Source organism: Microcebus murinus, chromosome 32 (genome assembly GCF_040939455.1).
Source record: "Microcebus murinus isolate Inina chromosome 32, M.murinus_Inina_mat1.0, whole genome shotgun sequence".
Taxonomy (NCBI): Eukaryota; Metazoa; Chordata; class Mammalia; order Primates; family Cheirogaleidae; genus Microcebus; species Microcebus murinus.
Genome location: NC_134135.1, coordinates 2,216,049 through 2,229,428, shown reverse-complemented (window position 1 = coordinate 2,229,428; position 13,380 = coordinate 2,216,049). Strand labels below are relative to the sequence as shown.

General features: G+C 47.3%; 2 protein-coding genes across 5 annotated transcripts in view; both read left to right on the top strand.

Annotated features, from left to right (window-relative positions):
• LOC142865744 (putative killer cell immunoglobulin-like receptor-like protein KIR3DX1) overlaps nt 1-3,124 on the top strand; it is a 50,415-nt gene extending 47,291 nt beyond the window's left edge. The window contains exons 9-10 of the mRNA XM_075998981.1: nt 441-562; nt 2,867-3,124. Of these exons, the coding sequence (XP_075855096.1) occupies nt 441-562; nt 2,867-3,124 (380 nt within the window). The remainder of the gene's footprint in view (nt 1-440; nt 563-2,866) is intronic.
• A 1,547-nt stretch (nt 3,125-4,671) lies between these two features.
• Nucleotides 4,672-12,370, top strand: LOC105877173 (leukocyte immunoglobulin-like receptor subfamily A member 6). 4 transcript variants are annotated; one of them, XM_075999002.1, is made up of 7 exons: nt 4,672-4,851; nt 5,014-5,049; nt 5,237-5,521; nt 5,665-5,967; nt 6,187-6,483; nt 6,731-7,033; nt 8,372-10,366. In XM_075999002.1, exons 1-7 carry the CDS (start codon nt 4,818-4,820, stop codon nt 8,746-8,748), a joined length of 1,635 nt encoding a protein of 544 aa, XP_075855117.1. In that variant the 5' UTR covers nt 4,672-4,817; the 3' UTR covers nt 8,749-10,366. The 4 variants fall into 4 exon arrangements, with proteins under 4 accessions (XP_075855117.1, XP_075855119.1, XP_075855118.1 ...); XM_075999003.1 differs by lacking the exon at nt 8,372-10,366 and adding an exon at nt 8,116-8,365 and having other exon boundaries at nt 4,687-4,851; XM_012775496.3 differs by lacking the exon at nt 8,372-10,366 and adding an exon at nt 10,373-12,370 and having other exon boundaries at nt 4,708-4,851.
• Nucleotides 12,371-13,380: the final 1,010 nt, after the last annotated feature.

The window sequence follows — 13,380 nt, the reverse complement described above, 5'->3', positions numbered from 1 at the left end:
CACTCTGTTATTTTTGAGAGGATTGTTTATGTCGTGAAAACAAAACTAACTTTCTTTCTTGATCACGCAGTTTCGTTCTAGTCTCAGTTGACTCTGCAGAGTAGCCGTCCTTCATGCAGTGGTTTGGGGAGCAGAACCCCTTCCATTTCTTATGCAGACGGGATTCCTGCAGGTCGGCCTGGCTGCGGAATGTGCAGCAGTAAGGGCCGCTCTGCAATAGCCAGGCGTGGCGCGTGTCTGTTGCTCACTCACACCCGCTGACCAGCGCTTGCCACTTGCCCCACACCTCTCAGTCGGCGGAGGAAGCATAATCCTCCCCTTGGCCCAGAGAGGCAGAGAAGCGACTTTGGGTCACGTCAAGGGCTCTGAAGTTTGCCTCACAGGCCTCTCTCTGGAGGGGTTGAGAACCCTCATCACTCACCAGACGTGTGTTTCCTGAGACGTCCAGCAGGCAGGATCCCTGGAGACTGACTTGAGTCCCGGAGCGGAACAGACTCCACTGCTGCCGCAGGAAGCCGACAGTTCAGGCAGGACAGACCGGCGCAGACCAGGCAGTAAAAAGGTAGCATCGTGGACACGTGGAAGTTGTGTCACAGGCACTGTGGGGTCAGTAGACCCACCTAACTTAGACCGTGAGATAAAAACGTGTGTATGAAGGTGGATGTCAACACTGAAATGCTCCAGAAATTACTGGGTGAGGAAACAGCATGTGCTAATTGCACAAGATGAGTGAAAGCTTTCTGTACATAGTGGTTTGTTAGTTGCTTTGTGCAGATGTTGATTCAAATATAAAGAAAAAAAATAAAGGGTCAGAGGTAGAGCTCATCAGGAATTGTCTTCCAGAGTGTAATTGTGCTAAGAACAGATATTTACTTTCTTATGACACTGGGGCCAATATAATGTGCTAATAGGAGGTGACATTCTCAGAGTTTGGATGAAAATCTCTATGGCAGAAATTTGCACGAAGATAAGAGGTGATAAGACATTCCAGGAGGGGACTCTGCTTTGAACCCATATTCCGTTAAATAAAGATGCCTCATCACAGATCTTAAATATTACCTTTACCTGTAGGTCTCTTCCATGAAACTGGCCTCCAGAGACAGTGGGCTCTGTCTTCAATTTGTCCCTTTAACCAAGAGGAGCTAGAACGTTCTCCAGCAGTGGAGACTATATTTATGCTGTTCCGCATGGCAGGCAGTGGCCACACATGGATTTGAAGCACTCAAGTTGCAGCTCACATGGCTGAGGAATTGAATTTTAAACTTTATTTAATTTAATCTATTCCAATTTTTTTTTGCCTTTCTTTTTTTTTTATTTCAGCATATTATGGGGGTACAGATTTTAAAGTTTCAATAAATGCCCTTCCCCCCTGCCCCCACAAGTCTGAGTCTCCAGCATGACCATTCCTCAGATGGTGCACATATCACTCGTTATGTATGTATATACCTGCCCCCCCCAATACCCTATTACTGTAGTACCTATGTGTCCACTTAGGTGCTACTCAGTTAATACCAGTTTGCTGGAGAATATATCTGGTGCTTGTTTTTCCATTCTTGGGATACTTCACTTAGTAATATGGGTTCCAGCTCTAACCAGGAAAATATAAGATGTGCTATATCACCATTGTTTCTTAGAGCTGAATAGTACTCCATGGTATACATATACCACATTTTATTAATCCATTCTTGAATTGATGGGCACTTGGGCTGTTTCCACAGCCTTGCGATTATAAATTGTGCTGCTATGAACATTCGAGTGCAGGTGTCTTTTTTGTAGAGTGTCATTGGATCATTTGGGTAGATGCCCAGCAATGGGATTGCTGGATCAAATGGTAGATTCACTTGTATCGCTTTAAGGTATCTCCATATTGCTTTCCACAGAGGTTGAACTAGTTTGCAGTCCCACCAGCAGTGTAGGAGTGTTCCTCTCTCTCCACATCCATGCCAGCATTTGTTATTTGGAGACTTTTTAATAAATGGGACATGATGAAACTACAAAGCTTCTGCACAACCAAAGAAACAGTCATGAAAGTAAACAGACAACCTACAGAATGGGAGAAAATTTTTGCATCCTACGTATCCGATAAAGGGCTGATAACTAGAATATACTTAGAACTCACGAAAATCAGCAAGAAAAAATCAAATAACCCTATTAAAAAGTGGGCAAAGGACTTGAACAGAAACTTTTTTAAAGAAGACAGAAGAATGGCCAACAAACATATGAAAAAATGCTCAACATCTCTAATCATCAGGGAAATGCAAATCAAAACTACAACGAGATATCACTTAACTCCAGTGGAACAATGATTTATTTAGACACAGACAGACATTGAATGTGGTGGTAACATAAAATCAGTTTCACATGTAAGATTAGCCACTTCTTTGAAACTCCTGGATACCATAATCTTCTTTATTGGTAACATAGTAACGTGTTGTGTCCTGTGGTTGTTTCCTACTAAAACATTCACTTTGACCTCACTATTTAGTAAAATATCCTATCACTTGTACAGACCCCAGAACCAGCGGGGACCCTGGAGTCTGCCAGTCAGTGTGGAGGGTTATGGAGATCGGGTGATTAATGGCTTGGGTCTCTCAACACAAGAAGACCTGGAGTTACTTACAGTCGTTAGGTCTGGAGTGCTCAAAGTGTAAAGACATCCCCAGCAACTGGTGCTGGTTTTCTGATGGATGGAATAAGAGATACGATGGAAGGACAGGCCACGTGGATGGCATTGGAAATGCTTCTCCCTAACAAAATACCGAAAACAAAGTAATTTCGCATATCTGGAGAAGGTTCCAGGACAGGGACTCTATCAGTACTTCCATGTGCTTGTTCCACTCCCCTATTTGACCTGTGCATAAAACAGATAGATTTTGGAGAATGGCAATGGACTCTTGTATTAATAAACCAGACAGAAATTTCAATTTCAGCTCAGAAGCTTCAATTTCCTGTTAAGGCTTCATTACTAGAGAAAATCCACAGGCCCCCTGGCACTTGCATGCAGCTCCTGATCTGGGAAAAGCATATCTTCTACGTGTGTATTGCAAAAGCTCTCAGAGTCAGCAGTGGGTCTCCACTGCCCAACTTCAGGACTGCACTAACTCTGCAGTCCTCTGTCAGCTAGTCGGCAGGGACCATGATCGCATCTCCAAGGCACAGAACGTCACCCAGGTCCTTTACATCAATGATGCACTGATTGCACCTGTTCAATAGGGAGGAGCAAATACTCCAGACAGTTTGTGAGACCACGTCTTCCAGAGAATGGGAAATAAATCGTCCTTAAAGTCATGTTTTGCTGCCTGAGTAAAATCTCTAGGAGTCCAGCTGCCTGAGGCATGCTGAGGTAGGTCCCCAAGGTGAAGACATGTCGCTCCATCTGACCCCTTACTCATGAGAGACAAGTCAGAGACCTATGGGCCTCTTCTTACATTTGGAGAAAAGGTGAACCTCCTTGGATATGCTACCTCAACCCATTTATTAAGTACCTTGAAAGGCTGCTGACTTTGAGTGGGGCCCAGAATGAGAGGAATCTCTGCAACAGGTGCAGGCTGTAGACAGCTTGAGCCTGAGGCCCAGCAGACGCAATGGTGTTTGAAGCACCTGAGGCAGGTGAGGATCCTGTGCAGGGCATTTGGTAGGAAGCTTTAGATGAATTTACAACAGTCATTTAAGATTCTGAAGCCACACTGAGCCGTTTCTGCAGAGATGGTTCTCAATTTGTGACACAGCTTCTAGCTTGCTCCTGGGCTGCAGTAGAGACTGAACACTTGGCCTTGAGTGGGCAGGTCACCATGTGATGTGAGCTGCCGTCAGGAACTGGGTGTGGACTGACCAACCACACTTGCAACTGGCCATGCCCAGCTGCTCTCTGTTATCAAACAGAAGTGGTTTATACAAGATTTGGCTAAAGGAGTTTGTGAAGGCATGTGGCAGATGGAGTAATGACCTCCCAAAGGTGTCTATGTCCTGATCCTCAGAACCTGTAAATACAGTACCTTACATGGAAAGAGGGACTTTGCAGATGTGATTAAGTTAAGGTCTTGGAGCAGGAGATCATCTTGGATAATCCAGGTGGATACAATGTGATCCCAAGGGGGCCTTGTACATGAAAGAGGAAGGCAGGAGGGTGACATCAGAGAAGAGAAGATGGAAACAGAGCCTGGAATAACATCACTGCTGGCTTTGAGGATGGAAGGGGATGAGAGTGAGGGAGTGCAGGCAGCCTGCAGACAGCTGAGGACGTAAGACAGCAGATTCTCCCTGGAGCCTCCAGAAGGAACACAGCCCTGATGACAACTGATGGCAGCCCAGGGAGATGCCCTGTGGACTTCTGACAGCCAGAACTGTAAGATAACAAATCTGTGTTGTCTTAAGAATCTAAGCTTGTAGAAATTTCTTAGAGCAGCAATATGGAGCTGCCACACTGGGTATCTCCTTTATGTTAATCTGAGTTCTCTAAACTCAGGGTTTCATCAGATTTGGTCACTGACACATTTCCATGGTCAGGCACATTGCAAAACCCAACAATATTGTTCCTACTTGGGCTGGAAGGAGTTAAGACTAGGAAGACAGTGGAAACCAATCAGGGGAGACCCCATTTCTTTCTCAAATGTCTCCAGGGAGCCTAGTACACACCCTCTCCCCAGGGGAAACCAGAGCCAAGCATTTAGAAATTTCCCTTTCCTGTGGGGCTGGTAATGTGACAACCGGTGACAGGAAGGACCCAGCCTCCAAGTGGCCACACCCTGTGTGTCTCTCTGTCCTGCAGGCCATGGTCTCGCCCATCTGCACAGCTGGGACCAGTGGGAGGAGACGCCATGACCCCCACCCTCACGGCCCTGCTCTGCCTCGGTGAGATGGGAAGAGGGGAGGAAGACCTGGTCTGGGGGGGACCCCACCCCACAGCCAGGCCCTGCTCTAGCAGGAGACCTCAGGGGCTCAGGAGGCTCCCGGGGAGGTCAGGACATGCTCAGCCTTCAGGGAACAAATCTCTCACAGGGAACTCTCTTCCAGGGCTGAGTCTGGGCACCAGGACACGTGTGCGAGCAGGTGAGTCTGTCCCCAGCTGTCCCAGTTACTTCGTCCTCACTGGGGACAAGGGGACAGCCCTGGGCAGCTGAGGATGGGGAACGGAAGTTCTGGGCTGACTGACGGGGACATCTGGAGGATCCTGGGCTGAGAGCTGGGATCTGAGGGGTGGGGACATCTTGGGACTCAGCCTGTGATTTCCTTCCAGGGACCCTCCCCAAACCCACCCTCTGGGCTGAGCCAGACTCTGTGATCACCTTGGGGAGACCTGTGACCATCTGGTGTCAGGGGACCCTGGATGCCCAGGAGTACCGTCTGGATAAAGAGGGAATATCAGAGCCCTGGGACACACAGACACCACTGGAGCCTGGGAACAACGTCAAGTTCAACATCCCACACATGACTGAGCATTATGCAGGGCGATATCACTGTTCCTATCACAGCCCTGCTGGGTGGTCAGAGTCAAGTGACCCCCTGGAGCTGGTGGTGACAGGTGAGAGGACACTCAGGGTCCCAGCCCCAGGCTCTGCCCTCAGGAAGGGGTCTGGTCTCAGGGTGTCTCCCTGTCACAGCCCAGCCCTGGGGGTGATGTGGGAGGTGTGAGCCCATTTAACACACTGCCTCCTTCTCTCCTAGTACCCTACAGGAAACCCACCCTCTCGGCCCTGCCAAGCCCTGTTGTGATGTCAGGAGGGAACTTGACTCTCCAGTGTGGTACATGGACAAAATTTGACAAGTTCATTCTGACTAAGGAAGGAGAACACAAGGTCTACCGGACCGAGGACCCACAGCAAACCTCCTATGGGCAGTTCCAGGCCCTGTTCCCTTTGGGCCCCGTGACCCCCAGCCACAGGTGGATGTTGAGATGCTATGGCTGTAACAGGAAGACCCCCCAGGTGTGGGTGGGCCCCAGTGACCCCCTGGAGCTGTTCATCCAAGGTGACGAGTTTTCATCCTAACCCATTGATTTCTTGAGATCCCAAAAATGTCAGTATGAGCCTTGCTTGCAGGGGCACCAAAGGCGGAGGGTTGGGGTGAAGGAACAAGGGCTCCCAGGGCCACAGGTGTGAGAGACAGCGGGCCTGCAGGGGAAAACAGGACATAGGAGGTGTTGGGAGGAACCAGCCCCTGCAACCCCCGGCCTGTTCTTTCCTCCAGGTGTGTCTAGGAAGCCCTCTCTGCTCAGCACGCAAGGCCCTGTCCTGGCCCCTGGACAGAACCTGACCCTCCAGTGTCACTCTGATGTCAGCTACGACAGATTCGCTCTGTCCCAGGAGGAGGGACGTGTCCTCGCCCAGCACCCTGGCTGGCAGCCCCAGGCTGGGCAGTCTCAGGCCGACTTCCCCCTGGGCCCTGTGAGCCGCTCCCATGGGGGCCAGTACAGATGCTACGGTGGACACAACCTCTCCTCCATGTGGTCGGCCCCCAGCGACCCCCTGGTTATCCTGATCGCAGGTGAGGAGCCCAGCGGGGTCAGTCAGGGACCCAGACTCTGCAGAGGCCCTGCCAGGGGAGCCCCCAGGGGTGATGGCTGGAATGAGGGGTGGGTCTCAGGGAAAGACGGACAGAGAGAGACAGGGGTGGCCAAGGAGGGGGAGACTCAGAGACCACAGAGACAGACAGAGACACTGAGGGTCCTCAGAGAGAGGCCCTGGGGAGGTTTCAGCTCAGACCTCCTCCCACCCCTCCTTTTTTTCTCTAGGACAGCTCAATGACACACCCTCCCTCTTAGTGCAGCTGAGCCCCACGGTAGCCTCAGGACAGGACGTGATCCTGCTGTGTCAGTCACAGATCTGGATGGACACTTTCCTTCTGACCAAGGAGGGGGCAGCCGATCCCCCCCTGCATCTCAGATCTAAGTACAGAGCTGGGAAGTTCCAGGCTGAATTCTCCATGAGTCCTGCGACCTCAGCCCATGGGGCCACCTACAGGTGCTATGGCTCACTCAGCACCTCCCCCTACCTGTTGTCACTGCCCAGTGACCCCCTGGAGCTCGTGGTTTCAGGTGAGGACCCCAACCCTGTCCTGTCTGAGCTCAAAGGGTCAGCTCAGGCCCTGCCCCAGGAGAGCTCTGGGACAACAAGGAATGAGGGATGAAGGAGGTCACCCCCAGGAGAGGGTCCTGGCCTGAAAGGTGGAAATAGACAGGACCTCCCACCCCTGGACACACCCCCAGAGTCTCAGTGAGGGTGCAGGGCAGGGTGGATGGAACTAGACATGGGTGAACCTCAGAGGAAATGTGATGTGACTGAAGGTGGAGGACAGAGTCCCACCCACCCACCTCCTGATGTCTCCTCCTCAGAATCAGAACCTCCAGGTGTCCCAGCCCCTCACCTCCAGGTCCTGATCCAATGGGTGATGGAAACAGTTACCCTGACCTCAGAGAAAATTCTAGACTCATCTCAATCCTATTCCCAATACTAAGGGGAGGGATCTGCTCCCCAGAGGAGCAGGGAGCAGGGTTAAGGTGGGTCCACATGGCTTCTGGGGCTCTGGGGATGAGGCAGCTTTGACTTCTGTGGTGAGCAGAGGGAAGGGAGGTGTCCGAGGTCCAGGCAGGAAGGAGGGACCAGAGCTGATGGGTGGAGGGGCTGGGTCTGCCCTCTCCCTGAGCAGGACACCCAGGAGCCATCTCGACTCACCAGGGAGCCAGGACCAGTGGAGGGAACAAGGCAGGGGCTTAGTCTAGGAGTCTGGTGGGAGGGGGCCTGGAGGGGGGGTCTGAATTGGCTCCACCTCTCCTTGGGAGGAGGAACTTCTGAGAAAGCCTTTCCCCCTCCTGCCCTGGGTTCCCCTCTGAAGAAGGGGGAGTTGGCTGGGAGTGACCTCCAAACGCTCTTTCTTTCTGACCCCTGGGCATCTGGGATGTGTCTCTTCCTAGACCTTCTCCTGTCTCCAGCCCTTTCTGGACCTGTCCTGCTCCTCCCAGTAACTCACTCAGTTTAAAAACTGAGGAATACAGGGGCAGGTACATGTGTTTTTTGTACATTAGTGTTGGAATTTCATCCTAGTAAGAGGAAGCCCCAATATCATGGAAACAGCAAAGATTTATAAAATCCCACTGGTTCAGAATCTCCCTTCTCTTAGGTACCACACGACATCTCTCGTATGTTTACTAAATCCACACCCACGCAGCTCTGCGTGATGCCCAGGACCCTAACCTGTTGGGGACGATGTCTGGTGAGCAGAAGGAGGAGAACAGGCTGGGTCAGCAGGATTTGGTGTCCAGGACTGACTTGGAGACAGGGAAGATGCAGCAGCAGGTGGAGGGGAGGACAGGCTGGCGAGTTGGAGAGGGGACAGGAGGACATGCCCTTTACAGCTCTTATCTTTCATTTACAAGAGACCCTGAGGACGGAGCCCCTTACCCACACATGTGGGGTTCCTGGGCCCTGCCAGGACAGGACAGGAGGCTGCTCCGGCCCTGGTGGGACCTGGGTGTGGTCAGGATGGAGCCCACACCAGACACGCCCCTTCAGACAGGGCTCCCCAGGCTGTGGGCACAGCCCCTCCTGTGCTCCCCTGGTGGCCTCTGTGCTCAGTGCACACCTGAGACTAAGGTGGGACCTGCACCTGCTCACTGGGGCAAGTAAGGGAATCATTTGCACAGCACGTCTTGTGTATAACTCATTTCTACTCTGCATTTTCTTACACTCTTGTCCAATATTGTTATCTGTTTATCTGAAATTTGAAGAAATAATTGAATATGTGAATTTATAATTTTAATTTAAATGATACGGATTTATGATTTAGAAATCAGTACATTCCCATTTTGATTGACACTTGACTTACTTTGTGTATTTGGTTTGGAAAATAATTTCCAACAATATCAAGTCTTCCTATCCTAACATTAAAAATGGAGGTGTATTAATGAAATTAAGAAATGCCTTTGAAATTTCATTCATAAGAATTGTGTGCATTCATTCTAATTTAAAGAATTGTTCAAATTCTTTAATGATTTATAAGAGAGGTCTTGGATTTCTTTATATTTTCCCAGTAAGAGTTATGTATATGTGAAAAAGCTGCTGGTTTGACTATATCCATTTTATTTCACATTAACTTACTGCAGAATTCCTCTCTTCCATTAGATTTTCAATTGATCTTCTCTAATTTACTGATAAAATTTATATAAACCACAAAAAAAATAGAAATTTCACTTATTTCTAAATTGCATGCCAGTCTTTCATACTTAAAATATTAATAAGTAGGTAACTACATAAGTAAATATTGAAAGTTTTGCTACATACATATTTATGTATAATTCTATACATTATGTATGTGTGTATATCTACATGTATATGCATTCATATTCGTCTGCATCCTCAATATTTTGATGTGTTCTGTTTTTACATGATTGTTATTGGTCTTCTCACCTAGACTAATTCTTCATACAAGCAGAAATACTGTTTGATGAGCCTGTGATAACACCACCACTTAGAAATATGCATTTGTGTATGTACTTGTGTGTGTGTGTATAAATCACATTCCAGTCCTTTCCAACTATATTAAGAATTAATTAACATAAGATTAAAGGGGTGATGAGACCCCAGTTGACCTGGGTGAGGTGGAGTGAAGGGGAGGCAGCCCAGACATTCACTCTGAGGACCAACCCCACATCCATGGACCCTGGGTCTTGAGATGTTGATAAGTGAAAATGCTTTTTTCTGGGATAATTAGCATATGTGGTCTTGTGTTCCAGAATGAACAGAGAGCACACAAGGGCTCAGTTATTTCTATGCTAGGTGAACCATTTTCCTTGCTGGTCCTGAGCTCTTCCTGCTACAGCAGAGAATGAGTTTACTAAGAAACTGCATACAAGTCACGTCATGAGGAGTGAATATACCCATCCCCTTTGCCACCCTCCCACCTGCCTGACACCCAATGAATGTTACTACCAGATTTGCACATGCAGTGAGCACTGTATGGGGGATGGAGACACTTGTAGCTCTGGCTCGGGTGGGGCAAAAGCAATATATGTAACCTAAATAGTTGTACCCCCATAATATTCTGAAATTTAAAAATATAATGGCAATATCATCATGTTCATAACAAAAACAGCATAAAAGTCACATCATGAGACATGAAGGAACATAGAAGGCAGAGACCAGGGGAGAGGCTGGGCTTGTGTCTCTTGATCCCCTGCCCCTTCTCCTCTGTTTTCATTCTCAGAGCAGCTAAGACCATGAGCCCAACACAAAGAGTGGTGAGTGAGCCCTCTCAGTCATGGGCTGGACACAAGGTCAGGCCTGTCCACAGGAGGATGGTGTCCCCGGGGAACCTCCAGGGATCCTGTGTGACTTTGCTCTGCTCTGGCCTCTCTGATCTCTTTGTCCACAATCCCCAGCCCCGCACCCCCAGGATTACACAGTGGAGAATCTCGTCCGCATGGGCCTGGCTGGCTTGATCCTGGTGGTCCTCGGGATTCTGCTGTTTGAGGATTGGCACAGCCGAAGAAGACACCAGGATGCAGCCGGGAGGTAAACTCCAGAGACAATAACACACCGTCCAGAGTGGTCGATCCCTGGAAGTAAAGCTGATGACCCCAGGAGGTTCTGGAAGAGAATCTAGGGCATGTGCTGTCTGTTCTGTCTGCTGCTCATTTCCAGAGGGGGAATCAGTGTCCGAGTGCAGGGACACTGCATGGAGTGTTTCTGAATAGGACCATTGAACTGCGATGCTTTTCCTCTCCACAAACAGTGGCTTTCCCCGCTGGGTCCCTCCTCCTGCCACCCAGACATGCAGCTGCGACCCACATGGCAGCTTTGAGTCCAGCCCTCTGTGCACCTTCCTGCTCTGGTCCACTGCCATGTCACACAGTGCCCTTTATTCCTACTGGCCTCATTCCCTGATGCTCTTCATCCAGTCTCCATCTCTTCAGTTCAGACTTCCAAAGTTGCTTCAACAACTGAAACAGTCAGAGAATATCAGATTCCAAGCAGGAAAATATAAATCCAAAGGATGCCCTAACACCTGTGTAGACTCTACAAGCCCTTCACTCTTTATCAGATGCTGTCCATATAGATTGTCCTGAAATAGCATCACCTGAAGTCACCACGCTGACTTTTAAAGTGACGACCCGGTCACTTTGACGACCCGGTGGTATCTTGATTCTGAAAAAGGTATTTTTTTAAATCCTCAGATTTGTGGCATTTGCCAAATTCTGTAGCATAAATTTGTTTTCATGGCCAAATTCAAGGTAGCAATGAGACATAACCAAATGCACATTTGGGAAGCAATGAACGGAATTGTATTCATACATGAGCCCAGACCATCTGAAGCACATCTTGCTTATACATATGCCCTATTATTTCTCTGTATTTTAGAAGTAATGGTATTTCTGCTTCAGTGTTAGGGCACAGTTACAATAAAATTATAGGGCATTGTTACAATAAAATTATAGGGCATTGTTACAATAAAATTATGACACCATAATCCTCAAATACTCACATGATAACCAACAGACAAAAATGGCAATATTGAATGCAAGAAATAACAGTGTTCACTTAAAAATTCAGTACATTAGTAGTAGGATTACAAATTACTTCAATCAATTTGGTGAGTATAGTGGAACTATCCAGTTAAAATGAAAAGATACCTGGCTATAATCATAAAGTATGTACCCTAGAGGAAAATGTGCACATGTGCATGAGGTTATGTTCACAAGAGCAGTGATAGGAGTGGCACTTATATTAAATGACACCTGTAAAACTGAAAAACACATCTGTAAAAAAAGAAAAATATGTGGTTTATGTCCACCGTTATGTATTATATGGCAGTGCAAATGTGCAGCTAAATGTAAAAGACAAGCCCATATCAATCTTCTGACATTACAGTGAGTAAATGGAAGAAAAACATTACAGAAGGTGTGCAAGGCTAGCCCACTACATAAAGGTCAGAAGGAGATAGCGTTTTGGGTTGTTTGTTTGTTTGTTTGTTTGTTTTTTTGGGAAAGGCATACCTAAATTAAACTCCATAAATATAGAAAAGAATAAATCCCATGCAGTCCGGAACGGTGATTATAAATGAGACAATTTTGGAAGGTTTTTTCAGATGGAAATCATAGGGGTTGCTGGATTGCATGCAATTCGTGACTTTTGTTTGGTTGACAAGTGAACTTGTCATTATCGGTAAATAACACAACTTCTTTTTTATTGATACATAACAATTGTATATATTGATAGAGTGCAAGTGGTATTTTGATACATGCTATTAATGTGTACTGAACCAATCATGGTAATTTGGATGTCCATCACCCCAAAAATGTATCATCTCTTTGGGCTGAGAACATTCCAAAACTTCTCTTCAAACTATTTTGAAATATACAATAAATTATCATTAACCATATTGCTCTACTGTGCTATCAAGCATGAGAACTGATTCCTTCTGTGTAACTCTATGTTTGTACACATCAACCAACATCTCCCACTCCCCTTCCCAGCCTCTGGTCACCACCATGCTACTCTCTGACTCTGTGAGAGTCAGAGCTTGTCGGGCTTTTTTCATTGAACATTACTTTCCCCAGTTCCATCCATGTTACAACAAATGACATGACTTCCACTCTTTTTATGGCTCAGTAGTATCCCCTTGTGTATATATATCACATTTCTTTACCCATTCTTCCACCGATGGTGCTTATGTTGAACCCATATCTTCACTATTGTGAATAGTGCTGCAATGAACATTGAGGTACAGATATCTCCTCAATAGTCTGATTTCCTTTCTTTTTCAGATATATACATGAAAGCGGGTTGCTGGATCAACAGGATAGTTCTATTTTTAGTATTTTGAGGAAACTCTGTGCTATTTCTCAAGTGACTGTGCTAATTTACACTCCCAAAAACAGGATAGGAGTGTTTCTCTATCTCCACATTCCTGAGAGAAGTTGCTGTACTTTTGACCGTTTGATAATGGTGATTTCAACTGAGTAATAGCACTTTTCTGTTTTATTACCTGTCATTATTTGCCATGAACTTAGTGAGCTGGGATTGAAGCATGGACAGGCTGCATGAGGCACTCAATAGCAAACGAGGTGGCTGTTGATCTGTCATAGCGAATACTGCACATGTTGGCGTTGTGTATTCTTTATAACATGACCTCCACCTGCCTGAGCAGCTTAACCTTTGCACAATCAGAGACTGAACCACTACCCAGGAAAGAAAATGGGCCATATCAGGTGACAGGCAATTGGATATTTGAAATGGCCGCATGAGTTTCTGGTCCCACTGTGTTCAGAGAATCAGAACTGGGATGCAGGGTACCGACATGGACATGAGTGTGACTTCAGAGAAGAGGTTCAACCCCACCGTGTTGTCATCTAGGGATCACACAGAGCTTGGGTCCAGATTTAGCAAT

Excerpts from the sequence above, each read along its gene's own strand:
- LOC105877173 (XM_075999002.1), top strand. The coding sequence starts at position 4,818 with ATGACCCCCACCCTCACGGCCCTGCTCTGCCTCG. Across the intron at positions 5,050-5,236 it reads CAGGACACGTGTGCGAGCAG|GGACCCTCCCCAAACCCACC; the intron begins GTGAGTCTGTCC and ends ATTTCCTTCCAG. Across the intron at positions 5,522-5,664 it reads CCTGGAGCTGGTGGTGACAG|TACCCTACAGGAAACCCACC; the intron begins GTGAGAGGACAC and ends CTTCTCTCCTAG.